Source organism: Myotis yumanensis, unplaced genomic scaffold, assembly GCF_028538775.1.
Source record: "Myotis yumanensis isolate MYYU_CA2020_CCGP unplaced genomic scaffold, mMyoYum1.0.hap1 SCAF_20, whole genome shotgun sequence".
Taxonomy (NCBI): domain Eukaryota; kingdom Metazoa; phylum Chordata; class Mammalia; order Chiroptera; family Vespertilionidae; genus Myotis; species Myotis yumanensis.
The window spans coordinates 7,623,520-7,651,518 of NW_027223771.1; the positions used below are offsets into that span (position 1 = coordinate 7,623,520).

The 27,999-nt window shown below is 50.3% G+C and overlaps 1 protein-coding gene across 3 annotated transcripts; it reads right to left on the bottom strand.

Moving 5' to 3' along the window:
* Positions 1-234: 234 nt before the first annotated feature.
* Positions 235-27,998, bottom strand: TTC23 (tetratricopeptide repeat domain 23). 3 transcript variants are annotated; one of them, XM_070400605.1, is made up of 11 exons: positions 27,943-27,998; positions 26,667-26,866; positions 26,003-26,126; positions 24,876-25,026; positions 24,094-24,219; positions 18,861-19,038; positions 14,805-14,910; positions 10,419-10,546; positions 9,796-9,945; positions 1,924-2,006; positions 235-760 (listed from the first exon to the last, which is right to left on the bottom strand). In XM_070400605.1, the coding sequence occupies exons 2-11, from the start codon at positions 26,844-26,846 to the stop codon at positions 643-645; spliced, it is 1,344 nt and encodes a 447-aa protein (XP_070256706.1). In that variant the 5' UTR covers positions 26,847-26,866; positions 27,943-27,998; the 3' UTR covers positions 235-642. The 3 variants fall into 3 exon arrangements, with proteins under 3 accessions (XP_070256706.1, XP_070256705.1, XP_070256707.1); XM_070400604.1 differs by having other exon boundaries at positions 27,724-27,988; XM_070400606.1 differs by lacking the exon at positions 24,094-24,219 and having other exon boundaries at positions 24,930-25,026; positions 27,724-27,988.
* Position 27,999: the final 1 nt, after the last annotated feature.

The window sequence follows — 27,999 nt, forward strand, 5'->3', positions numbered from 1 at the left end:
GTTGCTGTCACCCGCTTGAGGAGGACAAGGGACCCTGCCTCCCTCCACCCTGTCACTTGGATCTTTTTGGTTGGTTTTCCCCATGGATTCCGGAGGTGGCCTCTTTCACAGATGAAACCAGTGGTTTGGGGCGAGGGCAGCCTTGTGATCCTGGCACCAGCCTGCAGCCTGGGGAAAAGGGGGGATCGGGGGGAGGAAGCACCGCCCACACACTGACTCCAGCACCTTTAAACATCCTTTTATCAGCGTTTTATTCTCCAACCCTATTACCTTCCCGTAAGAGAGGGCTTTTCCCAGAACTGAACTCCAAACCGGACTCCCGACCTGGGCCGAGGGCTGTGTACGCGCAGGGAGGTGCCGACATTTCCCCGCCTTTTCGAGAGGAGCTCTCGGGCCACAGCCGTGCCGGTGGGTAAAGGCATTTGTTGGCACGAAGAACCACTTAGGAGGTAAAACGGAAACTGCTTATGGGAGCACCGGAGGCCAGGAAAGGCCACGCACCATCACATGGGCCCGGAGGCGTGTGGGGGCGCCCAGCCCACCTGAGGACTCGCACGGTGCCTGCTGATGCCACCTCCCGGCTGGGGAGGCGTGTCGCCAGCGCCCGGGCCTGCCCGAGCTGTCCTTGGGGTGCGGTGGGTCTCAGTCCGCCACGTGGGGCCTGGCCCTCCTGGGCGCCGCGTGCTGGGTCACGCCGGTGCAGAAGGCCGGTCTGGCTCTCGGGCCCGACTTCAGCTTCACGGTGGCCATCTCGGGGGCCCTGCGAGCAAGCGGAGGGTGGTGAGTGGGGTGCCCCTCGGACCCCTGCCCCCCCCACCCTCCCCGGTGCTGTGGGACAGCCCAGCAGCTGCCCGGTTCCATGGAGGAGCCTCGGGAGGGGATGCGGGTGGGAGGAGAACCGTGGCTCAGGGACCTAAAAGGCAAGGTGCCTTCTGGAGCTTTCTCATGCCTGTGACCCTTCCCTCGAGCTGAGAGTCAACCCTGAGGGAGCCGAACAGGAGCAGGAAGGTTGGGCTGGAGGCCTCCGTGCCGGGGTGGGGACCTTCTCTCTGCCCAGGGCCATCTGGATGTTCACAGCATCCTTCGTGGACCATACAGAATGATCCACTTAAACATGAGCCTGCCATACTGGGTCCAGCATTTAATTAACTCATCCTTAATGCCTTGGCAGGGCCAGACCAAAGGATTTCCTGGGCCTTATATGGCCCGCGGGCCGGACGTTCCCCACCCCTGCCTTAGTTTCTCATCTTCCCTGGGGTAAGGGGCCTGGAGCGCAGAACCGCGCCCCCTGCTGGCTGTGTCCGCATCGGGAGCTCCCATGAGTGCAGATTTGGCAGCCGGTCCATGGGCCCTCTGGGAACACACGCCCTGCGAGGTGAGGAGCCGCCACAGCAGAATTGGGGCCTCCTAAGAAAGATGTGGGTGGCCCGGCTGGCTCTGCTCAGGGTTGAGCGTCAACCTGTGAACCGGGAGGTCACAGTTCGATTCCCGGTCAGGGCACAGGCCCGGGTTGTGGACTCGATCCCCCGTGTGGGGGCCGTGCAGGAGGCAGCCAATCAGTGATTCTCTCTCATCATTGATGTTTCTTTCTTTCTCCCTTCCTCTCTGAAATCAAAAATACATTAAAAAATAAAATATCAGAATTTCAATCTTAAAGATGTGGGTGAAGTCAGAGGGCTCTCAGGCTCCCATCCCGACGGGCACCCCAAGAGCACGGGGGAAGCCCCGGGCAGGTTCCAGCGGAAGGTATTTTACAGCTGGGCTTCCGAGGAGCTGGTCTTGCCTGGTGTCTGAGTAACAGGAAGTCGGTACAGCTCTCCACGCACGGACAGTCCCCCAAACCCCGCAGACCCGGCTTCCTGGGAGTTCCGGACGACCGAGGAGCGAGGTGCCCAGGGGAACAGCGAGAGAACGCCGACTCACTTGGACAGGACGTCCAGGGCCTGCTGGGTGGCCAGCGTCCGCCTGTCCTGCGGTCCGTACAGGAGGGTCTGAATCTGGAGACACTGCAGAACACCAAGCAGTCATCGTGAGGGTGTGAAATGTCACGGGGAGCGTGCAGCAGGCGGACAAGGCTCCCGAGAATGGGAGAAAGAATGCTTCAGTCACAGACCCCTGTCTGACCTTCACCGTGAATGCTAGGGACAGTCTGACCTTCACTGTGAATGCTAGGGGCAATCTGACCCTCACTGTGAATGCTAGGGGCAGTCTGACCTTCACTGTGAATGCTAGGGGCAGCCTGACCTTCACTGTGAATGCTAGGGGCAGTCTGACCTTCACTGTGAATGCTAGGGGCAGCCTGACCTTCACTGTGAATGCTAGGGGCAGCCTGACCTTCACTGTGAATGCTAGGGGCAGTCTGACCTTCACTGTGAATGCTAGGGGCAGCCTGACCTTCACTGTGAATGCTAGGGACAGCCTGATCTTCACTGTGAATGCTAGGGGCAGTCTGACCTTCACTGTGAATGCTAGGGGCAGTCTGACCTTCACTGTGAATGCTAGGGGCAGTCTGACCTTCACTGTGAATGCTAGGGGCAGCCTGACCTTCACTGTGAATGCTAGGGACAGCCTGATCTTCACTGTGAATGCTAGGGGCAGTCTGACCTTCACTGTGAATGCTAGGGGCAGTCTGACCTTCACTGTGAATGCTAGGGGCAGTCTGACCTTCACTGTGAATGCTAGGGACAGTCTGACCTTCACTGTGAATGCTAGGGACAGTCTGACCTTCACTGTGAATGCTAGGGACAGTCTGACCTTCACTGAATACTAGGGACAGTCTGACCTTCAACTTGGATGTTCCGAGGGATCTTGGAAACAAGTGTACAGCTCTAGCACTGTTTTTTACAGAACCCTCTGTGACAACCTGTATGCAAAAATATGTTTAAAAAGTAATATTTTTAAAAATAAAGTCAAGAGAATTGGTATTCAGGAGAGGATGGTGTGCAGTTTCTATTTTTAAATGACCCTTGCTACAGCCCAGACACGTTAAAAAAAAAAAAAGTTCTGTGCCCTGCCCAGTGTGGCTCAGCTGGTTGGGCGTCGTCCTGTGCACCCAGAAGTGGCAGGTTCGATTCCCAGGTCAGGGCACATGCCCGGGTTGTGGGCTGGATCCCCAGTAGGGGGTGAGGGGTGTGCAGGAGGCAGCCGATCCATGTTACACTCTCTCACAGCGATGATTCTCTCTTCTCCCTTGCCCTCTCTCTCAAAATCAATAAACTACTGTTTTATTTTTCATGGGCTCTCTGTAATCATTACTACACAGCAATTTCCTAGGGAGTCATTTATTGAGGAGTTAAAGATTCAGCTTTATTCTGCTTATTATCCTGCCACTTGACTGCTTGTACCTGGCCAGGGAAAACTCAGGGGGAAGATAAAGATTCAATTTGTGCCCCCAAATGGGCCAAGTAATTTTGAAGAAGAAGGAGGTGGAAGAAACTGCTTTACCGTCACCATCTTTATAAAACTACTAGAGGCCCGATGCACGAAATTCATGCAAGAGTAGGCCTTCCTTCCCCCGGCTGCCAGCACTAGCTTCCCTCTGGCACCCGGGACCCGGGCTTCCCTCGCAGCCCCAGCTTCGTGTGGAAGGTCATCCGGAAGGACGTCCGGTCTAATTAGCATAGTACGCTTTCATTTTTATAGATAGATAGTAAGAAGGCAGTGCAGTTCTCATCCAGGGGCAGACAAGTAGACCAATGGGACATAGCAGAGAGCCCAACACATGACAGATGACAGGAGAGAAGTGACCTTGAGGGGTCGGCGAGGGAGAGCTGGACTCGTCAATGAATGGAACCGGAAGGAAATGGACCCCTGCCCCATGCCAAGCCCAACAGTGAATCCCGGGCTGATTGAAGAGCTAAATACGAAATGCAAAACGTGAAACGTTTAGGTGAAAATATTGGAGACGATCTTTATGCAGAAGTAGTTCTTGGACAAGATCTGGACAAACCCAAAGATTTGATTTATAAAATTTAACTACATTAAAACTCAAAATACCTGTGCACCAAAATTCACCTTAAGCAAAGGATACAGACTGGGGGGAAACACTGCACAAAGCAGAGAAAGGATTAGCATTCAGTATAGATCAAGAACTCCCACAAGGTGATGAGAGAGACAAACACAACCTCCGTACGGAAAAGTGAGCACAAGATATAAAAGGATGATTCAAAGACCTGGAAAACCAGAACAGCGGATAAGCATGCCCAATATCACCAATAACCAGAAACCCAGCCTAAAACTTCTCTGAGGTTGTCCTTCACCTGCCGGATTGCAAAACGAATCGTCTGATCATGGAAAACCAAAGTCTGTCAAAGAACACGCATGAGCAAGCACGCTTTCAGATAGACTGAGAGGGACAGAGCCATTCGGCGATTCAGCTAATGGATGAGCAACCTGTAATATGCACAGGGACTGTACGTGCGTGATATCATGCACATTTCTGGTTTGTGTTTGTCCATGTAGATGAATCTCAGGATTATAGGCAGAAAAGAGCAAATTGCAGATGAATGCAAATTATAGATAATATAGGCACATTTTATATATATATTTTATATGAAGCTTAAAAAAAACACGTAAAAGAAAACCATAGTAAAATGCAGTGTGGGAATGTCATCCGGTACGGGATGGACAGGGGCAGAAGCGGGCACTTCCTGGGGGTCATGTTTTATGTCTTCTATCAGGCAGTGAGCTCAGGCGCCAACCCCCGAGAAGGAGAAGGCAGCTGATGGTATCCTACCAGTTGTCGCTCCCTCTACCCTTGGCCTTGGGCGCTCATCGTTTTCCCCGCGGGCACTGCGTTAGGAGGGAGAGTGGATCCTGGTTGGATAAAAGGACCCTTTCCAAGAATCAGCCCAGAGAGAGGTGAGCCCCAGCTCCCTCCCATCTCCTCGACGCCGATCCGGACTCTTGTCTTCCTGGAATTAATCGATTTCTTTTTTAAAATGGATACGTATCCTCACTAAGCAGATCTGCTCAAAGTTCTAGCTGATGGGAGAGAGAGGAACACCCCCGGCCCCGGCGTCATCCCTGTGTGATGACAGCGCCCACGGAGGCCGCCGTACCAGATGCCGAGACAGGAAACATGGTCCATCCGGGAACAGAAATGGTTTTCCTCCTAAAGCGACATAACCCCTTCCTGGCTTTTCCTGGAAAGTGTTTTATGAAGCCGGGCAGCTGGGTCCGAAGCTGAGTAGCCACGTGACTCTAAGAACCAGAAGTTGGATTTTTCAATGTTCTGCTGCTCTTAGCGAAATGTGCTAAAGCATTGGGTGCGAAGGACGCACTTGGATTCTTCTGATAAAGACCTCGACACTGACATTGACTCGGAGACAAAGCCAGTAGATGTCAATGGGACCGATGGGGAGCCAAGTGCTGCAAACAGCTCACTGTGCGAAGTAAGAGAAGCCCCAGACGCCTGCGGGAGAACAGCTCCCGCCACGTGGAAGGTTTTCCGGGCTTTCTCGATTCCTCCAGGGAAGCCCCTGTTGGAAACCAGCCTCCAGGGGGAGTTCCTCACTTTTCTTTTAAGTGGACAAAACCCTGAAATCCTGAGTATCCAGATGAATCTTAAATAAATTAATTAAAAAAAAATGGACATAGGACACTGGGGGGTAGGGGAGGCCAGGGGACTGTCAAGGGCGGGGGAAAAAAAAGGACACATATGTAATACCCTTTGTAATACTTTAAGCAATAAAAAAATAAATTAAAAAAAAAAAAGAAAACATGGACTATGACAGAATAAAATGAGGGGAGGTCGATGGTGGTAGAGGTACCTGGGCCGGTGAGGCCTCACATTCAAATGGAGACCCACAGGATGGGGAGGGGGGTCAGCCAGGTGAGGAGCACCTGGTGGGAGGTGATGGTGGGGGTGGGGTTTCAGGCAGGTGCTTTTCTCTCTCTCTCTTTTCCTCTCTCACATGCACACACCCCACCCCCCCTGCAGCTCCCTTACCAGGAGGAGCACTAATTCTGAGCTGTGCTCAGGAGGGTAGGAAGGTTCCCGTGAGAGGAAAACAGGTAAGGCGGGAGCAAGGAGGGACGTGGAGATGAGCGAGAAAGGTGTGTGTGGGGGGGGAGTGGTGCGGGGGGGAAGGGGCCACAGGCGCTACCACTCACTCCACTGCTCTCACCGAGCCTGGGAAGCCTAGGGTCTTCCTGGCCGCACCCTCACTCCTCACCTCTGCGTTGCCAAGTGCCGTGAGCTCTCTATCCTTATCGACACCCCTCGACTCCCCCACGACTCTGCTCCATCCCCTGGCCACTGTCATGGAGCAAGCTACCATCATCTTTCTCCAGGACAACTGCAACACAAACGTTCAGGGGACAGATGCGTCATGGGTGCACGGCAGGATCCCCCTCCAGCCGGCCGGGCGGTAGGAACCATGTTAAACTTGTGGGCCAGCCCGGCCGGTGTGGCTCAGTGGTTGAGCGTGGACCTAGGAACCAGGAGGTCACGGTTTGATTCCCGGTCAGGGCACAGGCCTGGGTTGCCGGCCCGATTCCTAGTAGGGGGCGTGCAGGAGGCAGCCGATCGATGATTCTCTCTCGCCATGGATGTTTCTCACTCTCCCTCTCCCTTCCTCTCTGAAATCAATAAAAATATATATAAAAAAGAAATAAAAATAAAGAGTAAACTCGTGGGCCATACGAAAGCAGGCAGGGAGTGGGCTGGATTCGGCCTCAGAGCCCTTGGTTGGGACAGTCACCTGAAGGATCAAGTCTCAGCCCCTTAACCTAGGAACTCCACCCAGAACCTTGCATACCTCTTCCGGGTGCCCCCCCCCCCCCCCCCCCGACAGACAGTCCTCCCCAGTCACTCTGCTTCTTAAATGGGTTGTACCCTCCAGCCCTTCAGCCTCCTCCTCCCCCCATTTCCAACCTGGGGATGCCGGCCTCCCCCAGGCCACACTCCTTTTCAGGTCTACTTATTAAACACTTTCCCTAAACCTCTCCCTACTCCCTCCCCCCCAAACCAGTCCAGAAAAAAAAAAAAAGAGAAATCCAAATGTAAAACTAAGATGTTACAATGGGAATGCAACTACTTAAAAAGTAGAAATTTTAAAAATTCATGAGACTATGTTGCAAATCTCTATGCAAATCAGTATGTAAATGTAAACGAGATAATTACCTAGAAAAATACACCAAAAGGACCCCATTAAAGATCAAAAACTTCAACAAATCAATGTTTTGTATAATAGAGAAAACTGTCAAGGAATTTCCCCCTAAAAGAAGCACCAGACCTAAAGAGTTTCACAAGCAGTGCAAAACTTCAAGCACTCGATAGTTTCAATGCTGCATAAATTCCTTCAGGGCATAGAAAATAAAGGTAAGGAAGGAGACCTGATGTGGGGTGGTGAGCGCACAATACAATACAGAGATGATGCATTAGAGAACCGCACCCTGAAACCTACATAATCTTACTAACCAACGTCACCCCAATACATTCCATAAAAAAGTTAAAAAAAAGAAAATAAAGGTAAGCTTCCAAATTATTTTTCTGAAGCAAATATAACATTGATACTTATATATCACTTGTAAATATTGGTGCAAAAATCGTAAAATAAACATTAGCAGGCAGAACCAGCCTCATATTAAGACTATAATTCAGTATAACCAAGCACATTTATTCCAGAATGCAAGGTTGGTTTAATACTAGAATAAAATATACCACATGAAGTGATCTAAGAAGAGTCATCTGATTATTTCCACCGATGCTAAAAAAAATTTGATAAAATCCAACACTTATTTCTAATTAAAAAAAACAAACATAAAAAAACACACGATGTCTACTTCCTTAACATGATAAAAATACATAACAAACCTTAGTCCCAAAGCCAGCATCTACTGAATGAAGACTCACTAGGCCAGTGACAGCGAACCTATGACACTCGTGTCAGAGGTGACACGCGAACTCATTTTTTTGGTTGATTTTTCTTTGTTAAATGGCATTTAAGTATATAAAATAAATATCAAAAATATAAGTCTTTCTTTTACGATGGTTGCAAATATCCAAAAATGTCTATATATGACACGGCACCAGAGTTAAGTTAGGGTTTTTCAAAATGCTCACACGCCGAGCTCAAAAGGTTCGCCATCACTGACCTAGAGGCACGTCCACTAAGATCAGAAACAAGACAAGGGCGCCCACTACCTCCACTACCATCCACTATTGTTCTGGAGGCAGGAACCGATGCGATTAGACAAGAGAAATCAAGCAGAGCCACCAGAGCTGAAAAACAAAAAGTCAAACCATTTGCCGAAGAAGTAATAGGATATACCCTGGAAACCTGAGAGAATGCTCCAATGTACTCAGGCAGGAAAAGCATTAAGCAAGCAGCAGCACATAAAATTCACGCAGAGAAACTGGTCGCCTTCGCATACACAAAAGTGAACAGTCGGACGACATAACAGCGGATACAACCCCACAGACAACAGTATTAAAGGAGATAAAATGCTTAGAAGTCAACCGGGTAAGAATTGCACAAAACCCAGGATAAAGGGGCACTTTAGAAACGGGCCTAGATGATACCAAAGCGGACACCAACAAGTGTAACGACACCCCTGCTCTGGAATAAAATGCCTCCCCACCATAAAGCTGTCAGCGCTCCTCAAGTTCACTTATAAATAACACCGTCCTCCAGAAAATACCACCAAACTTTGTATTTAGCGAGACAAGTTGTTCACATTAAAATTCATGTGGAAAAACACACACACACACACAAGGCTAGAAGACCTGGGAAACCAGATATTCTAGAGTCAGAGAAACCACGAGTCCTCCCAGCTACTGAGCCCTGCTATGAGATCTCTAAATTTAAAACCAACGAGGAACTGGCACTTACACAAACCAAGCCATCAGTGGAGTAGAAGAGAAATCCAGAAACAGACTCAAGTTCATGTGGAAATGTGGTCTATGGTGAAGGTGTTAACTCAGACCACTGGGCTCTTTAGTAAAATGGTGCTGGACAACTGGGTAGCCATTTAGAAAACAAAAAACATTATATCTGTACCTCACACCATCGACGTAAATGAACTCCAAATTCAAGAAGAAACGGGTGATGGAAAGAGACTTGACTTGGGGTGACCATACAATACAATATACAGATGATGTATTATAGAATTGTACCCCTGAAACCTACATAATTGTATTAACCAATGTCACCCCAATACATTCAAATAAAAAAAGAACTAAACATATAAGTACTAGAAGAACACAAAAAAAATTCCTCTATAAACTGTGTGCATAGAGAGTACAATGAAAGACAGATAAATTAAACTCCATAAAAATTAAAAATGTATTTACATAGTAAAAATAATTGATAATTCATTAAAATATATATATATATATAAATATATATATATATATTTGTATAAGAGGGTTACTGTATCTTTTACCGAAAAAGTGTTAGTTTAGATCAACTGTGAAGGTGAAGTAATCTTTCCTAAATAAACCACTTAGAAAGGTCCATTTAAAAAGAGCGTGGTGGCCTGACCGGTGTGGCTCAGTGGTTGAGCCTCGACCTATGAACCAGGAGGTCATGGTTCAAGTCCCGGTCAGGGCACAGGCCCGGATTGTGGGCTCGCTCCCCAATGTGGGGCGTGCAGGAGGCAGCCGATCCATGATTCTCTCTCATCATTGATGTTTCTATCTCTCTCTCCCTCTCCCGTTCTCTCAGAAATCAAAGTATATTTTTAAAAATATAAAAGTAAAAAGAGCATGGGGAGGGAGAGAAGACGACCCGTGGGAGGGAGGGAGGGGAGGAGGGCTTCTCTCTGCATTAGTGTCGGCTCCAGGTTCACCTTGTTCAGTTTCTTGTGGGCCCCGCCGTGGTTCCCCTGCGCCAGATCGGCGCCGCTCAGGAGCCGGTAGGTCTCCGCCACCTCAGGACTGAGATCACCAAACGCCCCCACTTTGGCCTTCAGGGACTCCCTCAGGATCGAGGTCGCTCTCTGCGAAAGGGACACAAAGCTGTCTGGTTAAACATGTTCCAAAGCTGACGAAGATCAGTGCCCATTAAGAAAATGAGGTAGCCCGGCTGGTGTGGCTCAGTGGTCGAGCGTGGACCTGGGAACCAGGAGATCATGGTTTGATTCCCTGTGAGGACACATGTCCCGTTGTGGGCTCGATCCCCAGTAGGGGGCGCGCAGGAGGCAGCCGATCAATGATTCTCATCATTGATGTTTCCATCTCTCTCTCTCCCCCTCTTCATTCTTCTCTGAAATAAAAAAATATATATATTAAAAAAGAAAGAAAATGATGTAACTCACTGCCCAACAGTGGCCACATGGCCTTACTCATCCATGCCTCGCACAAAGTAGACGCCTACTGGATGCTCGCAGAGCAAGGGAGTTGCGTAGCCCTGTGGGTATCAACTGGGTCGCCCATGCAGATAACCGGCCAACTGTGGCCCAAGCTCACTCACCTCCTCTTGCCCAGCGCCTTGCAGAAAATGGCAATATTCGTCTTGAACCGAGAGAAACTTGGCTTTCCCCATCCCTTCCGCATCCTTCAGGTGAGCCAGGCTTTCTCGGAAGTACCGCTCGGCCACATCTGAAGCAAAGCATCGCGACAACTGTGAAAACGGCTCGTGGATTTGAATGGAAACCACAGAGACGCTGGTAGCGCTGCGAACTATTTGAAAATAATAAGCACTCGGGTAAGAGAACCCTGTTGGGGAGACTGCCGTCTGCCCGTTCAGCTGCCTGTTTCATCAGAAAAGATTTGGATCGCCGAAGGACACGGCCATTTACTCTCCTCGCTTTTTTCAGACAGCTTAGCTCTCCCAGGAAAGCGGTCATGCAAGATATCAGCAAGTTTGCAGGCTGCTCAAAGAGACTCCCCTTTCTTTTCTTTTCTTTTTTGTTCATCCTCACCCGAGGATATTTTTCCACTGAATTTAATAGAGAGTGGAAGGGAAGGAGAGAGACAGAGAAACAGCGATGTGAGAGAGACACATCGATTAGTTGCCTTCTGCATGCGCCCCGACCCAGACCGGGGATCGAGCCTGCAACCAAGGTCCGTGCACGTGACCGGGAATCGAACCTGGAACCCTTCAGTCCGAGGACCGAGGCTCTATCCACTGAGCCAATGGGGGTGGTGGTGGTGGTGGTGGTGGTGTCTGTACATTTCTACATTTCTAGAGTATTACTCCATTTGTTCTTTTCTCTTGGTAGGAGAAAATTCAGCTGCCTGGAAGGTATTCCTTCCCTTTTACTTGCAGCTGACTCATCGCAATTTAATGCTCAAACTCTGCGTTCACTTTGCCTGCGTCGATGATCGGATGACAGCGACCGGGGCATGACGTGGCGTTTGTTCTGTTGGCTCTGAAGGCATTACCGACACCAAGAGTCCACGTCTCAACACCAGCGAGTGGAGTATGCCGGAGAGTTCTGTTTTCTGTCTAATTGGAAACGAACCGAAGAACGGAACCAAGCCCTCCTTGAAGAGCCAGGATCTTTCCCGGCTGGTGTGGCTCAGCGGTTGATTCCAAGAGGTCACCGGTTCGATTCCCAGTTGTGGGCTCGATGCCCAGCAGGGGGCGTGCAGGAGGCAGCTGAGCCATGATTCTCTCTCATCATTGATGTTTCCATCTCTCTCTCCCTTTCCCTTCCTCTTTGAAATCAATAAAGATATATTTTTTAAATGTTTTAAACAAACACAACCCTCAATAAAAAGACACCACCATGCCCTGGCCGGTTTGGCTCAGTGGATGGAGCGTCGGCCTGTGGACTGAAGGGTCCCAGGTTCGATTCCCGTCAGGGGCATGTACCTTGGTTCCGGGCACATCCCCAGTGGGGGGTGTGCAGGAGGCAGCTGATCGATGTTTCTCTCTCATCGATGTTTCTAACTCTCTGTCCCTCTCCCTTCCTCTCTGTAAAAAAATCAATAAAATATATTTAAAAAACAAAAACAAAAACAAAACACCACCACCACCACCGAAATACCTCTTCTAGAATCCTCAGCAACCCGAGGCCCTGGCCTGGGCAGCGGATGAGTCACTCTCCTAAGCGGGGGAACATGACGTAGCTATAAACCTGAGCCCTCGGGGCACAGGTCAAGGCCATCAATCTTCTCCCCTTTCCACTCCCGTAGACTGGCCAGGCTGTCTGCACGTCAGGGCGAGGGAGGGAGGAAGCGCGGCCCCGTGGTGTACGGTCCCCTCACGGCCCCGTCAGACTCTGTTCCGTCTGTGTGACTCCACTCAGAGAGCATGAGGAACACAGCGTCACGACTCCGCACACGGCGGGCCACGAGGCTTTAATTACAACCAATCCCCGTAGCCCGGCAGGCGTGGCTCAGTGGTTGAGTGTCAACCTGGGAACCAGGGGGTCACGGTTCGATTCCCAATCAGGGCACATGCCTGGGTTGTGGGCTCGATCCCCAAGGAGGGGGCGCGCAGGAGGCAGCCGATCCATGATTCTCTCTCATCATGGATGTTTCTATCTCTCTCTCCCTTCCTCTCTGAAATCAATTAAAATATACTTAAAAAAATAGATTAAACCAACAACAATTCCTGTAACTCTCTGGGCAGCTTTCACTCAAAGGGAGGCCTGTGTGTAGCAGGCAACAATGGTCTTTTGTGATGGTCTTGGGAAAGACTCTGCACTCTGTGCTAAAGCATTAAGGACCCCAGGGAACTTGAAAATGGAAAGTCTTAGAGCCCAGCTTGGCATGAACCCCGAGGAGCACATCACCCAGCAAGCAGACTGAACCCATTTAGATCCTGCTGGGCGTGCCCGGAGGGCATCGCTGGGCTGGGCTGGGGCGTGGCTCGATCCCCACCCAGTGCGGGGCGTGCAGGAGGCAGCTGATCCATGATTTTTTCTCATCATGGACGTCTCTCTCTCTCTCCCTTCCTCTCTGACATCAATAAAAATATGTTTAAAAAATGTATATGGATGCTGACATCTGCTTGGGGAGCTCAGAGGCAGGCCAGGCTCGGGCTGGCTGGGCATTTCGTAAGGAGAGATGGGCCCTGAGGAGGAGCTGAGGGAGGCCCTCTCGGAGCACGGGGAGGGGGGTCAAGAGGGTGGAGAGGCCGGGGAGGGAGGAAGGAGAGGGGAGGAAGGAGGAAGAGGGGAGAGAGGTGGGGGTGTGGCCAGTACTGGCTTCCATGGTGTCTAGCAGCAGGGGCAGCTGAGGAGGGCCATGGGAAGAGATGAAGGACACCTGTCAGGAGCCCGTCGGAGCTGAGTGCATGAGGACACCAGGGGCTGCCTGACTTCCGGTGTCTCTAGGGCACACGGGACGCTAGGAGCATCAGTAACCCAGACAACAGGGAGCCGGGCCCCGCCTGGGGCCAACGGAGAAGGCAGGCCACAGGAGGAAGAGTGGAGAAAAGGGAGGCGTGTGTAGGGTGAAAAAGAGGAGACTTCATCAGGATCCAGGGCCTCGGTTCTGATACTTTCATATTTCCCGTCTACTGTGCAAAAACGTGGGGAGAGGCTAGGCCACGTGGGGGCCGGGAACATATTGGGGCACAGGGAGCTATACCTCAAGAATGCACCCCAGCCCTGGCCAGTTTGGCTCAGTGGACCGAGCGTTGGCCTGTGGACCGAAGGGTCCCGGGTTCGATTCCGGTCAAGGGCATGTACCTTGGTTGCAGGCACCTCTCTGCCCCTCGCCGGCCTGGGCTCTGGTCGGGACACGTGTAGGAGGCAACCAATCAATGTGTTTCTCTCACATCGACGTTTCTGTCTTTCCCTCTCTTACACTCTCTCTAAAAAAATCAATGGAAAAATATCCTGGGGTGAGGGTTTAAAAAAAAAACAAACAAAAAAGAATGCACCCCACGCTCCTGAGTCCGGTTCATGGAGCCAGGGACCCACCCCCGCCCCCGAGGCTCCGATGGGGCAGAGCCCGTGCCGTTTGGATGTGCCTGGCGCTGCCCGGCCCCCTGGAGCCCCGGAGGCAGCTGGGGCCACTTCCAAACAAGGCCGCCCGTGCTCGGCCGCTGGAAGGTTTACACTGACATGTACTTGGCTTCCACCCACTTCATCCTCACATCCTTCGAGAGGAGGGTTCAGAGCCCCGACCCCTGGCAGGCGGGGCTGGGAGAGCTGTTGATACCAAGTTTGTCGACGGCTTCTAGGGCAGTGCTGTCTGCATAAGGAATGCGGGGGAGGCTCGGGGCGAAGGGATTAGCGTGATGCGCGCTGGCTGCTGGGCCAGCGACATTTTTTCATCGGAGGGCAATGCCTTGCATGGGCAATCAGCAGGCAGGCTAGGGAAGATGCCCCAAAGGAGATTTTTTTTTTCCTCATTAATTAGTCTTTTTTTTATTTTTGCCTTGTATTTATTGGCCTTAACTTTTTTGCTGTTATTAAGACTTGCCCAAGGATATTTTTTTCCACTGAATTTTAGAGAGAGGGTGAAAGGGAGAAACATGGATGTGAGAGAGCCAATGATGTTACTCTCTCTCTCCCTCTCTCTCTCTCCCTCTTCATCTCTGAAATCGATAAACGTATTTAAAAACAAACAAAAATAAACACTGATCACCTCTGGAAGCAGAGCAGACCTCCCTGGGCGCCCAGCCCGGGTTCCCTCGGGCTCTTTCCCACCTACATTCGGGTGCAGATCCGCTGTATTTGAAAACCAAAGCCTGGAGGAAGGCCGCACAGGGAGACACCAAGGACCTGGTGACACTAAGATGCTTGGCTAACGCCTCGGCCGCTCCCCGAAGGGCCTGCGTCACAGCTCCGTCCACCTGCTCGCCCATCCCAAAGGCCCAGGCGTGTGCAGGCCAGGCGGGCAGCAGGCAGCGCCCACCACTCAGCCACCCACCCAGCCACGGAAGGCTGGCTCTCACCGTGGTGCTCGGGCCTCCCGGAAGCCACAGCGGCGCGGGCGACACAGTGCGCGGACTCTGCTGCCTCCTCTCCGGACGGCTCTGCGCTCAGGACGATGAGATGCGCCTGTCGCCGGGGGAAGAAGGAACAGGCTGCTTTCCATGCTTGGCAGCAGCACCGGGGGACTCACTGTTCTCCTGGCGATAAGGAAGCCAAGGAACATTCTAGGCTGCTGGACAATGTGATGGATGTGGAGGCAACGATGTGCTTTGGGAGAGATGGATTTTACCAGCGCTGAGTGGAGGGAGAGGGAAAGCACTGGGCGCTGAGACTCGATGGCTCACGGCTGCGGCCAGAGGCCAGGGCCCATCGCTAAGCAAATTATTTCACAGGCTCTGCTCCTGGGAGAGGGGTGTGGGCAGAGGCGGTGGGAGGGCCTCCAGGAGGAAGGAGATGGATTTAAAAGGTCCAGTGCTGCCCTGGAGGGTTGCTCAGTGGTTAGAGCGTCAACCCTGGGACAAAAGGGTAGTGGGTTGGATTCCTGGTCAAGGGCACATATCTGGGTTGCAGGTCCCCCAGCCCCAGCAGGGGCAAGTGCAGGAGGCAACCAAGCAATGTCTCTCTCATGTCGATGTTTCTCTCTCTCTTTTTCCTCCCCTCCTCCCTCCCTTCCATCTCTCGTTCCTCCTTCCCTCCCACGCTCTAGTAATCAATGGGAAAAATATCCTGAGGTGAGGATTTAAAAAGAAAAAAAACGGGGGGGGGGGGCAGTGCTGTGCAGAGGAAGTGGGTCAGCCCTGACCCTCCACCCACTGGTCAGCTCAGCATGGGGGTCCCTCCCCGCCCCCGGCCTCAAAAATAAAGCCGATTTTTCAATTCCTTTGGGAAAAAACACAACCCTATGATCTGGGGGACCTGAAATAATAATGAATCCTTGCAAGTAAAATACAAAGTGCATCGCTTCAAGTAAAAAGATGTAAAATACATGTGCGGATGAAACGGTCAAGTCACTTCTCACCTTCCTATCGGCAGGGGGAGTTTTACAAATGCCTATGAGTAACGTGTGTCCATTCACCCGATACACAGATACTTACAGATCGCCTGCTACAGGACACGCGTGGGCCAGAAAGTAGGGCGGTACAGGAAGAAACAGACAGAAAACACCAAGTCACACAAGGCACTACCGTGAGAGGGCAGGGAGCTCGCCATAAATTGCCAAAAACAGAAAGACCAAAATACCACGCGTTTCAAGGAGAGAAACACTAGGCCAAACATAGGAACCACAACTGATATTTAAGCTGCACACTTCATATATATATATATATATATATATATATATAATTTAAAAAAAAAACAACCCATGTTTTTACTGATTTCAGAGAGGAAGGGAGAGGGAGAGAGAGAGAAACATCCATGATGAGAGAGAATCACGGATCGGCTGCCTCCTGCCGGCCCCACACTGGGGACCGAGCCCACAACCCGGGGATGTGTCCTGACCGGGAATCGAACCATGACCTCCTGGCTCTGGCTCATGGGTCAATATTCAGCCACGGAGCCACCCCGGCTGGGCAGTGGGCGGTAGCTCTAGACTTGTTATGATAGGGGCTACTCCACGTCAAGGTTGATGGTCATAACTCTCATGCAGACAGTTTGCCTGAAAGCAGAGAAGACCTCCCTGGGTTAGAACCATCAGAATTTCATATTCTTTTTTTTTTTTTTAATATATATTTTATTGATTTTTTACAGAGAGGAAGAGAGAGAGACGGAGAGCTAGAAACATTGATGAGAGAGAAACATCGACCAGCCGCCTCCTGCACATCTCCCACTGGGGATGTGCCCGCAACCCAGGCACATGCCCCTGACCGGAATCAAACCCGGGACCTTCCAGTCCGCAGGCCGACGCTCTATCCACTGAGCCAAACCGGCTTCGGCAGAATTTCATATTCTTAAATGCTAACAATATCCCTTGTTTTGGAACTACTTTTGTTATTAAAGGGTAGAAACAAATGGGAGAAAGTGGTCTTGGCAGCGCCCCGATTAGTCACCCCCCCGCCAATCTGGCCTGAAGGGCCGACTGGAGATGCTTTTCAAATAGCAGGCGCCCCGGAAAGCCACTCCCTGGAGTGAAGACAGCAGGAGCCACGGGGATGGCGTCAAGGGGCCTCGTGGTCAGTGTCTGGGGAGAGGAAGAGAGAGAGGCGAGCCTGCCCCGCTCCACATGCCAATGGAATCATGTTTATGATTCTGCCCTGGGCTCACTATAGGGAAGCTCTTCAGGGCCGCACACACCACACGGGCGTGGGGGCAGCCGGGGGGACCTCGGCTAAGAGCAAGACGGAGCTGGGAATCCCCGGGGCGGTAGCTGGAAGGGACATCGCTGGGTGCCCGTGGCTGTAGAAAACCGAGTTCTCGGGGCCCCGGCCTGAGCCAGTTTCTTTTAATAGTCGGAGAGAGTCCTCCGTGGCAGCTCTCCAGCGGTCAATTTTAGCTCCTCCAAAGGGCTGGGGAGAAAAGGCCCTGCCCGCCACCCCGGGGAGGGTTAGCACCAAAATAGATGTGTCGGGGGCTTGCATTTTCGTCCAGTTTTGGTTGCAAGTAGGTGTTCTCTTAACACTTAACTAGGCTTTTAGATAGGAACGCGAACACCTGCCTGTCACTTTAAAAACCCTAAGTCAGTGGTTCTCAACCTTCCTAATGCCGCCACCCTTTCATACAGTTCCTCATGTTGTGGTGACCCCCAACCATAACATTATTTTCGTTGCTACTTCATAACTGTAATTGTGCTGCTGTTATGAATCATAACGTAAATATCTGATATGCAGGATGTATTTTCAGTGTGACAAATTGAACATCATTAAAGCATAGTGATGAATCACAAAAACAATATGTAATTATCTATGTGTTTTCCGATGGTCTTAGGCGACCCCTGTGAAGGGGTCGTTCGACTGCCAAAGGGGTCCAGACCCACAGGTTGAGAACCGCTGCCCTAAATGGTAGGAAAGAATGAATAACAACTTTAACGCCCTCTCCCTTCTGTCCCTAGCCGTACTCTCTCTTCTCCCATGCCCAGTCTGAGTCCAGATAGCTCCCTGCTGCCCACTGTTCCCCGTGTATGCTCTCGGAAATACTGATGTGCGCCCACCGGCGTGGCTCGGTGGCTGAGCGCTGACCTATGAACCAGGAGGTCAGGGTCCGATTCCACCGGCGGTGGCTCCGTGGGGCTGGCTCTATTTTTCTCCACTTGCATGGGTTCGTTCCTGAAAGGCTTTGGACTGTTGTACACTCTGCAGAAAACGAAAGGTCTTTTCTCTCTGGTGCTTGTCACCGCAGAGGCATGCAGAGGGACAAACGAGACGGGAATAAGCCCCTTTTCTTGGCGCGGATCTAATAAATGGCTCTGAGGCATGAGTTCTCTCAGAGAGCTCTGGCCACACTGGAACTTTCTGTGTCCTAGGGGACGTCTCTAGAGAAAGGGGGGCCTTGATAAATGTCTAATGGCGGCTGCTGACACATAAAAGGAGCTTGTGCAGGGGACACGCCCACCGGCTCACAAAGCGCCGTCTGTCTTGACCCTGTGAGCGGGTCTGTGGAGTGGGTGAGGGTCTTCTTCCCTTTCCTTTTCTTTTCTCGAGGGGTTAAATGACTTCTTTAATCAGATCTTCCCATTCCAAATCCAATGCTATTTTGACTTCACCAAGGGGCCTCTTGAGCAAGAATTGGCAAGTCTTAACTGAAACTCTCTAATCTTTATGAACCTCAAGAATAAACGAGAAAAGTCGCCTGTCAAACTTGACAAGTATGCCCTGGCCGGTTAGCTCAGAGGTGAGAGCGTCGGCCCACAGACTGAAGGGTCCCGGGTTCGATTCCCAGTCAAGGGCACATGCCCAGGTTGTGGGCTCGATCCCCAGTAGGGGGCGTGCAGGGGGCAGCCGATCCATGATTCTCTCTCATCATTGATGTTTCTCTCTCTCTCCCTGCCTCTCCCTTCCTCTCTGAAATCAATGAAAATATACGAAGAAGAAAAAGAGCAGCGTTGGGTCAGGAACAGCTGTGGCGGCCAGCGTGCTGCAGCTCACCTGCAGGAAGTGGTTGATGGACGCGTCGTGGAGTCTCAGGGCCCGTTCTGCGCCCGCCAGTTCCCTCAGCACCGGCACACATTCGAGACTCTTTTCCCCTTTGCTGCTCTCCGTATGTTCTAAAGCCTCTTGATAGTAGGGCAGAGCTTCTTTGGACTTCCTCCGGCCCTGATACATCCTAAAACACCAAAGTGACGGTTTTTAGAATAATTGCAATGGAAAATGCTGGAAATACGGGTGGTCTGGGTGGTGAGGATTTGGCTCTCCGATCCCTGCTGTCCAGGTTCGTTTCCGAGCCAGCTATGACTTTTTTAAAAAAAATATATTCTCTAATGGATTTCAGAGAGGAAGGGAGAGGGAGAGAGATAGAAACATCAATGATGAGAGCGAATCATGGATCAGCTGCCTCCTGCACGCCCCCCATTGGGGATCGAGCCCGCAACCCAGGCATATGGCTTGACTGGGAATAGAACCGTGACCTCCTGGTTCATAGGTTGACACTCAACCACTGAGCCACACTGGCCTGGGGGGGCCCATAGTAATTTATCTTGAAGAGATACTCTGGCAAGACAAGAAGATCCCCATGTAAGAATGTTTACTTAAGCATTCTTTGTAATAGTGGAAAAGAACAAAGCACTTAAATTGCACCAATAGGCAATCGTCCAAGCAGGTTACAGGAAGTACATCCATACACCGCAGAAGCCACTTAGCCATTAAAGTTAATGTCATCCATACTTACCCATGCAGAAGTGCATCCACTACACATTCTAAGCGAAAAAGCAAATTACAAAAATAACTTTGCATGATATACAAAAACTTTATATCTAATCTATAGGTACACAAATGCAGCAAGAGATATTTAGCCCTGGCGGGTGTGGCTCAGTTGGTTGGGTGTCGCCATTTCAATTCCTGGTCAGGGCACATGCCCGGGTTGCGGGCTCGATCCCCAGTGGGGGGGGCGTGCAGGAGGCAGCTGATCCATGATTCTCGCTCATCGTTGATGTTTCTCTCTCTCTCTCCCTCTTCCTTCCTCTCTGAAATCAATAAAAATATTTTTTTTAAAAAGAAGCTTAGAATATAATAATCGGGCTTTAAAAGCATCGTAGAAAACCTGCTAGCATCTCTGGTGACAGATGGAGGCTTTGAAACACAGGGTTGGTAACATATCACTGAGCCAAAGAATGCGGTTCCTGGGAGACAAAGATCACAGAACTGAACACAGGAGTCAGCAAACTATGGCCTTTGGGTCAAATGTACTGTTTTTATACATAAAGTTTTATTGGCACATAGCCACGCCCACTTGTTTACACACTGCCCAGGGCTGCTTTTGCATATGGCCTATGCAGCATAACATACTTACTGCCTGGGCCTTTACAGCAGGGGTGGGTTGGAACGTCCCTAGAAGGCCCCTGAAATCATTAGGCCTGCCCGCCCCCAAGGCATTAGGGGTGAGTTGATGACATGTTTGACCAAACAGAGCAGGCTGATTTTTAAGCTGATCATTTTGTACGGCCCACGGATGATGTGATAAATATCCACATGGCCCAGGGCAGAAAATAACGCCCCACCCCTACGTTACAGAAAAAGTTTGCCAACCCCTGGTCTAGAATCTAGAGCAAGTCGCATAGTTTCAAAATGACTGCAGATTTTTTCCACTGAACTGCACCTCGGGAGCTCAGACAATGCCACAGATATTTGAGTAAAAGGAAAAAAAAATCACCTTGTTCCTCTCATGCTCATAAAGGATGAAGCATGTGCCCAGGGAGTCAAGAATCGGCCTCTTGTTTCCAAGGCTCCTTAAATGGCGAGGGTGTCCTGGGCACCGGGCTTGTTCATCTTAGTCCTGGCTCTGCTCTGACGTCCTAGATCAGTGGTTCTCAACCTTCCTAATGCCGCGGCCCTTTGATACAGTTCCTCATGTTGTGGTGACTCCCAATTTCATTGTTACAAATTGAATATCATTAAAGCATAGTGATTAATCACAAAAACAATGTAATTATATATGTGTTTTCCGATGGTCTTAGGCGACCCCTGTGAAAGGGGCGTTCGACCCCCAAAGGGGTCGCGACCCACAGGTTGAGAACCGCTGTCCTAGACTGAGTGGGGTGCCTCTCCGATCACTTCACTGTGCTTCCCCAGAACTGGGAACCCCTCTGCTCAGAAAACATCTCTCATACTCTATTTTGGGTTTCCTTTTTTTATTGATTTCAGAGAGGAATGGAGAGGGAGAGAGAATCAATGATGAGAGAGAATCATCAATTGGCTGCCTCCTGCACGCCCCACACTGGGGATTGAGCCCACCACCCGGGCATGTGCCCTGACTGGGAATCGAACTGTGACCTCCTGGTTCCTAGGTCGACGCTCAAACCACTGAGCCATGCCGGTCAGGCTCTCATACCTCAGTCCCACTCTGGGCACACGCCTCAGCGATAACGTGCGAGTGCCCAAAGAGACATGCCGAAGAGGGATCAGGGAAATGGCGTTTCTAGGAGGGAAAGTTTGGAGGCAATTTACAAGTTTTACTCTCATGTTCCTGAGAATGGATCCTTCAATCCATTTCGTCTCTCCCCCTCCCTTCAACTCTCTCTGAAAATCAATGGAAAAATATCCTTGGGTGAGGATTAACAAAACACACAACAACAACAACAACAACAACAGAAACCTGAGGGAATCGGAACACAGGGTTGGATTCACCCTCCAAAGTGAGTAAGAACGACTGGGTGGAATGGGGCAGGGACAGCGGCGGACAGGTAGGAGGGACGGAGCTGCAGGCCCCAGGGAGGGCTGGGAGGCCGGGAGCATGAGTCACTCTGCGGCACTCATCTGCCTGCCCGAGGAGGAAAGAGCTGGCCTGGCCGACGGGCACCATAAAAGGCGAGGCCGATGGAGGAGGTGGATGCACCTAAAAGATACCCTTTTAAGAGAAACACAGATCCCGTGAGAGCTGCCTGAGGGATCATCCGGGCCTTCCACCTCCGGGACCTGGCCCCTGTGGTTGGGACTGTGGCTACAGAAATGCACAAACCAAAGCCTCCTTTGCTTTCTTCTTTGTTTGTTTTAGCCTCGCCCCGGGATATTTTTTTCCATTGATGTTTAGAGAGAGTGGAAGCCTAGGGGGTTGGGGAGAGCACAGAGACACAGAGAGAAACACCGATGTGAGAGAGACACACTGATTGGCTGGCTGCCTCCCGCACGGGGATCAAACCTGCCACCATCAAGGCAGGTGCCCTTGATGGGAATGGAACCCATGACCCTCTGGTGCACGGGCCAACACTCTAACCACTGTGCTACGCCGCCAGCCAGGGCAAAGCCTCATTGCTTTTAGAGCAGATCAGTGTGGGCAAAACAGTCACACTTCAGTCCGGAAACAAAGCCGAGCGATGGCATGAAAACCATCCGTTGAAACATGCGAGTTCCAGTAACTGGGTCAAGGTGAAGGTTCAGGATGGAAAAGGAAGTAGCGAAGTTTAAAACAACTCCCCTAAAGACAAGGTAACTGTAGGACAGCTGAGAAAGGGGACTCCCAGGCATTCAGGACAGATGCGTACAAGGCACGCCACCTGCTGGCGAGATTTGGTACCGCGAGTCTGGAGAGCACTCGGAGAGGAGGTGCTGGATTCTGGGTGGGAGGAAGGCATTTATTTATACTTGACTTTGCAGCAACGATGTTCAACACGAAGCACAAATAACATTAGTCAGATCTCAACAGATGGTGACAAACATGAGATCCGGGGCCTCTGATTTGCATACTTCCTGTCTTACAGGGCACGATAGAATGCCTACATCTGGGCAGGGAGCAATTCTGGACTAGCAGCCTTTTGCAACCACTACCATCTCCTGTTACAAACATGGGATCAGACGGTATGATGAATTCTTTGGGGGGTCTTGCTTCTTTCACAAACACTGTACTTGTGAGAGTCACTATGACATTAAGCATAGGAACATTCTGATCATTTTCCTTGGATGAACATGTCACAATTGGATCTATTCTACCTTCTTGCCAAAGGCAGCCATCAGCTTATTTTTAAATTATTTTTTTATTTTAGTGTTTCAAATTTACCTTTATTGTTAAAAGTATTAAGATGTCCCCGCCCTGACCGGTTTGGCTCAGTGGATAGAGCGTTGGCCTTCAGACTCAGGGTCCGGGGTTCGATTCCGGCCAAGGGCATGTACCTTGGTTGCGGGCACGTCCCCGGTAGGGGGTGTGCAGGAGGCAGCTGATCAATGTTTCTCTCTCATTGATGTTTCTAGCTCTCTATCCCTCTCCCTTCCTCTCTGTAAAAAAATCAATAAAATATCTTTTTTAAAAAAAGATGTCCCCTCTTTTTTCCTCCACTTACCTCCCAATTCATGCTGGCCCCGCCCCTCCCAGGCCTTCACCACACTATTGTCTGTGTCCATGGGTTATGCATATATGCATATGAGTTCTCTGACAGTCTCTCCTCACCCACCCACCTTCCCTCTGAAATTCATCAACCTCTCTTTCTCTCTCTCTCTCTCAAGTCAATAAATAAAAATAATAAAGAAGATACGCTGCTGTTTTAACCTCCCACCCAACAGAATATAACACGCTGCGTAAAACAATGGCTGGCAGAACCATGGACAGCACTAAACAGCCCAATAAATTGTGCGTCAAAATTCAAGCGCGCTTACCTTCAAAACGAATACATCAAAGTCGCAAAAGATAAAACAAAAATATGAATTTGAGTCACGCCTAAGGAAGACTTATTGCAACCTTACACACGGCAATTAAAGAACACAATTTCCCTTGTAGTTCCCTGGGAACCTTCCTGAAACTTGGCCCTGGACTAGATCCCAAAGGAAGTTTCAGTAAATTGCAGAGTCCATACCACACAAATATGTTTCTGTCTATAATACCATAAAATTAGACAGGAATAGCACCCAAACACCCAGAAAAAAAAAATCTCACGTATCTTCAAACTAAAACACAGATCACGTGAGTTAATCATTGGCTTACAGGGTAATTTATACACTAAGTTATAGACTCTAAAAACTAGATCCCCAGGAGTGGGGCGTGCAGGAGGCAGCTGATCAATGAATCTCTCTCATCATTGATATTTCTCTCTCTCTCTCTCTCACTCACTCTCCCTTCCTCTCTGAAATCAATAAAGGCAGATTTGAAAAATAAGAAACCTCCTGCCTGGAGACAGAGTCTTCCGGCAAAGAACCGCCAGCCGTCATGCTTACGAAATGTCCTGCCCTGGAAACCTACCGCGCGAATGACAGCTTGATCCGAGCTTGGGTTTCTATCCACTCTTCCTTCACGATCCTTCCACATCGCAGCAGCTCCTTGGAAAGCGTCTCTGCTTTCGCCAAGTTCTCTGCGGCCTCCTTAAATCTGAGCTGTGTTCAGGAAACGTGACCCTTGGTCCTGGATTCCGGGACCCTAGTTCCTGGACATCCTGGGCTCTCTACGCTTCCCATCACCCTTCCCGGGTCACCTGTCAGCTTTGAGAATCCTATATAATAAAAGCCTCATATGCAAATTGTCCCCTTTGACCGGGAGTTCGACCAGGGTGGGGCCGGCCAGCCAAATGCAGGAAGGGAGGCCCTGGTTGGCGGCGGTGGTGGCAGGCAGCCGGGGGAAGGGAGGTCCCAGCCAGCAGCTGCAAGGGACCCTAGCTGTGCATGGATTTCGTGCGTTGGGCCTCTAGTTAAATATAAGGAAAGTGAGCAGAATGTTTCTTTGTAAGTAGAGGCCAAAGGATACTTTTTTTATTGTTGTTAATCCTCACCCCAGGATATTTTCCACTGATTTTTATTTTATTTTTTTAGAGAGAGTAAAAGGGAGGGGGAGAGACAGAGAGAGATAGAGAAATATTGATGTGAGAGAGACACATTGATTGGTTGCCTCCTGCACAAGCTCCAACCGTGGCCGGGGATCGAGCCTGCAACCGAGGTACATGGCCTTGACCAAAATCGAACCCGAGACCCTTCAGTCCGCAGGCCAACGCTCTCCCCACGGAGCCACACCAAAAAGGGCCAAAAGGATACTTTTGCAGGGAGAGTTGGGCTCTCCCCAGGGTATGGAATAGCTCAACGGAACACCTGAAAACAGCCGTGTCGTCATCACAGGAAGGCACGATGGAGTTGGTGAGGATTTCTCTGGCTTTCTCTGCATGGTGTTTGGCCTGCAGGGACGTTCCTGGGGACAAAGAAGAGGAAGTCTCAATTTCTCTATCATCTCAGTGGGCAAGAATATAGTTAATAACTTACGGTCAGGGAATCCAATGAGGTCTCCTTGACCTACTTACTGTCAAGGGGAGAGGTACTGGGGCAGCAGGAAATACTGCCATGACTGTAGCAACCAAAGTGTTTTATACTTAGTACAGAAGATGAAATTTCCACACACACCCCCCTTGTAGTCAAGATAAGATCATTTCTCCCCGAAAATGGTCTTCTTATTTATCTATTTTTCTAAAATATATTCCTATTGATTTCAGAGAGAAAGGGAGAGGCAGAGAGAGAAAGAAACATCAGTGATGAGAGAGAATCATGGATCGGCTGCCTCCTACACGCCCCACACTGGGGATCGAGCCTGCGACCCGGGCATGTGCCCTGGACTGGGAATCAAACTGTGACCTCCTGGTTCATAGGTCGATGCTCAACCACTGAGCCATGCCAGCTGGGCCCAAGAACCACACTTTTAAGACCCTAAAAAACAAAACTCGCCGTAACCGGTTTGGCTTAGTGGATAGAGCGTCGTCCTGTGGACTGAGGGGTCCCAGGTTCGATTCCGGTCAAGGGCATGTACCTTGGTTGCGGGCACATCCCCGGTGGGGGGTGTGCAGGAGGCAGCTGATCGATGTTTCTCTCTCATCGATGTTTCTAACTCTCTGTCCCTCTCCCTTCCTCTCTGTAAAAAATCAATAAAATATATTAAAAAAAACAACAAAAAAACAAAAAAACAAAACTCCAAGGGCCCAAATCTTCCTGCTCTTTTTTTATACGTTATATATTAAAAAATCTTATTGACTCTTTGTGAAGGGAGGTGGCTTCCCCATGTGTGCAGAGGAGAATGATCAGGGTAGTTTAATCCTTGCGGTCACATGTTAGTCCAATTTGGGGGGCGGGAAGCAGAATCCAACCAACTGAGCCTCCTGGGTCTGAGCTGAGCTCACCTTTCAGCTGGAGGTAGCCTTGAGCCAGATTAACATACGCCTCTGCTAGTTTCCAATGGCAGTTGCCATAGCAGATCCTGGTCAACGCTACGCAGCGGACGAGCTCCTGGATCGCCTGCTTATACTGTAAGGAAAAGAAAACAGGCTTACTATTAAAAAAAAATTTTTTTTTAAATATATTTTTATGGATTTCAGAGAGGAAAGAAGAGGGAGAGAGAGATAGAAACATCAATCTATAATAATAAAAGCATGATATGCTAATTAGACCAGACAGCCCAACGACCTTCTGGACGTCCTTCCGGACATCCTTCCGGATGACCTTCTGATGGAGCCGGGGCTGCGAGGGCCGAGCCCCTTGCACAGATTTTGTGCATCGGGCCTCTAGTAAGAGATAATCATCAGTCGGCTGCCTCCTGCACACCCCCTACCCCTACCCCGCTACCGGGGCATGTGCCCTGATGGCGAATCAAATAGTGACCTTCTGGCTCATAGGTTGACGTTCAACTACTGAGCCACACGGGCGAGGGCAGAATCTCCTTCTTTTTATGGCTGAATGATATTCCATTGTGCATGTACATACATACACATTTTCTTGGGAACGTCACCTAAGCCATTGCCCTTCTCAATGGCCCGGCAACAGGGATGGAGAAGGAAGGCTCCTCACCTCGTGCCGGCTGGAGTAGGACTTTGCTTTCTGTTCGCAGAGCTGGAGTTGCTCTCGCGGAGGCTGGAAGAGGACCGAATGAGGCAGCCTGCTGGTGAACTTCTTTCCCGGCGGGACGCTGACAGCAGCCACAATTTCGTCTAAGTACTTGGATATGTGGGTTTCCTGTGATTCTTGCATAGCTTTATAGGCATTATCCTCTGGTTTTTAAATTAAAAAAAAAAAAAAAGAGAGGTGTTAGGTGATCTTTTTCTTTTTTTAATTTTTTTTTTATTAGTTAAGGTATTACAAATGTGTCCTCGTCCCCCCCATTAACCCCCAACCTCCCCCCAGGTGATCTTTTTCATATCAACTTTTTCCCTAGAAACTGAGGGTAGGCTCCAGGAAGATTTTAACACTATATTCAGGACTTCTTTGAAAACAGGAGCATTCTCGCCCAGCCTGCATGGCTCAGTGGTTGAGCGTCGACCTGTGAACCAGGTCAGGGCTGGATTCCCGATCAGGGTTCCTCCCAGGGCTGCGGACTCCATCCCCAGGTGTGGGGCGTGCAAGAGGCAGCCGATCCATGATTCTCTCTCGTCATTGACGTTTCTCCCTCTCCCCCTCTCTCTTCCTCTCTGAAAGCAATCGAAATATATTTTTAAAAAATGAAAAAGAAAGTGGCCAAGGTATTTAAAATATTCGTATGGTTTTTTAAAAGTTCCCTAAGAATGCTTGGATTTTTCTTTTTTAACCAGCATGAAGCTCTCTTCCTATGCTGTCTTTATTCCCTGATATAGACATTGAAGGAATATTTATGCACAGCCTATTCATGCTAGCAACCGCCTCAATATTTAAATGACTAAACTGTCACTGTCTTTTCTAGCGATCCTTCCTCACAACAGGTGTTTCAGAGACCAGGTCACCGCCTCCTCTCTGGCAGGAACCTATCAGCGCGCACCGCCGGGCCCTTAAAACCCGGCGCCCAGGCTCACGGCTTGCTCCCCAACCTTGGCCATGGTGCCGACACCCACCCGGCCTCCGTTTTTCACCCGTCAAAGGGGTAGAATCATGGTACCTGTGCCATGGGATTGCTGTGAGGGCTAAAAGAGGTAAACTATGCGCAACTCTTAGCACGCCGCCTGGAACCCAACAAGCGCCCGGCATCAATTATTGTTGTAATCCCTCAACCTATACATTCAATGCGTGCACGGATGCCTGAAAGGATGCACGAACGAGAGCGCAGAGTAGTCACCGGCGGCCTCTGAGGTTGGAGCCGGACAAATCACACCCTCACCCGGCAAAAGCAAAAAGCTACTCCTTCCTGACAGCAAGCCCGGAGCCGGAGCCGGAG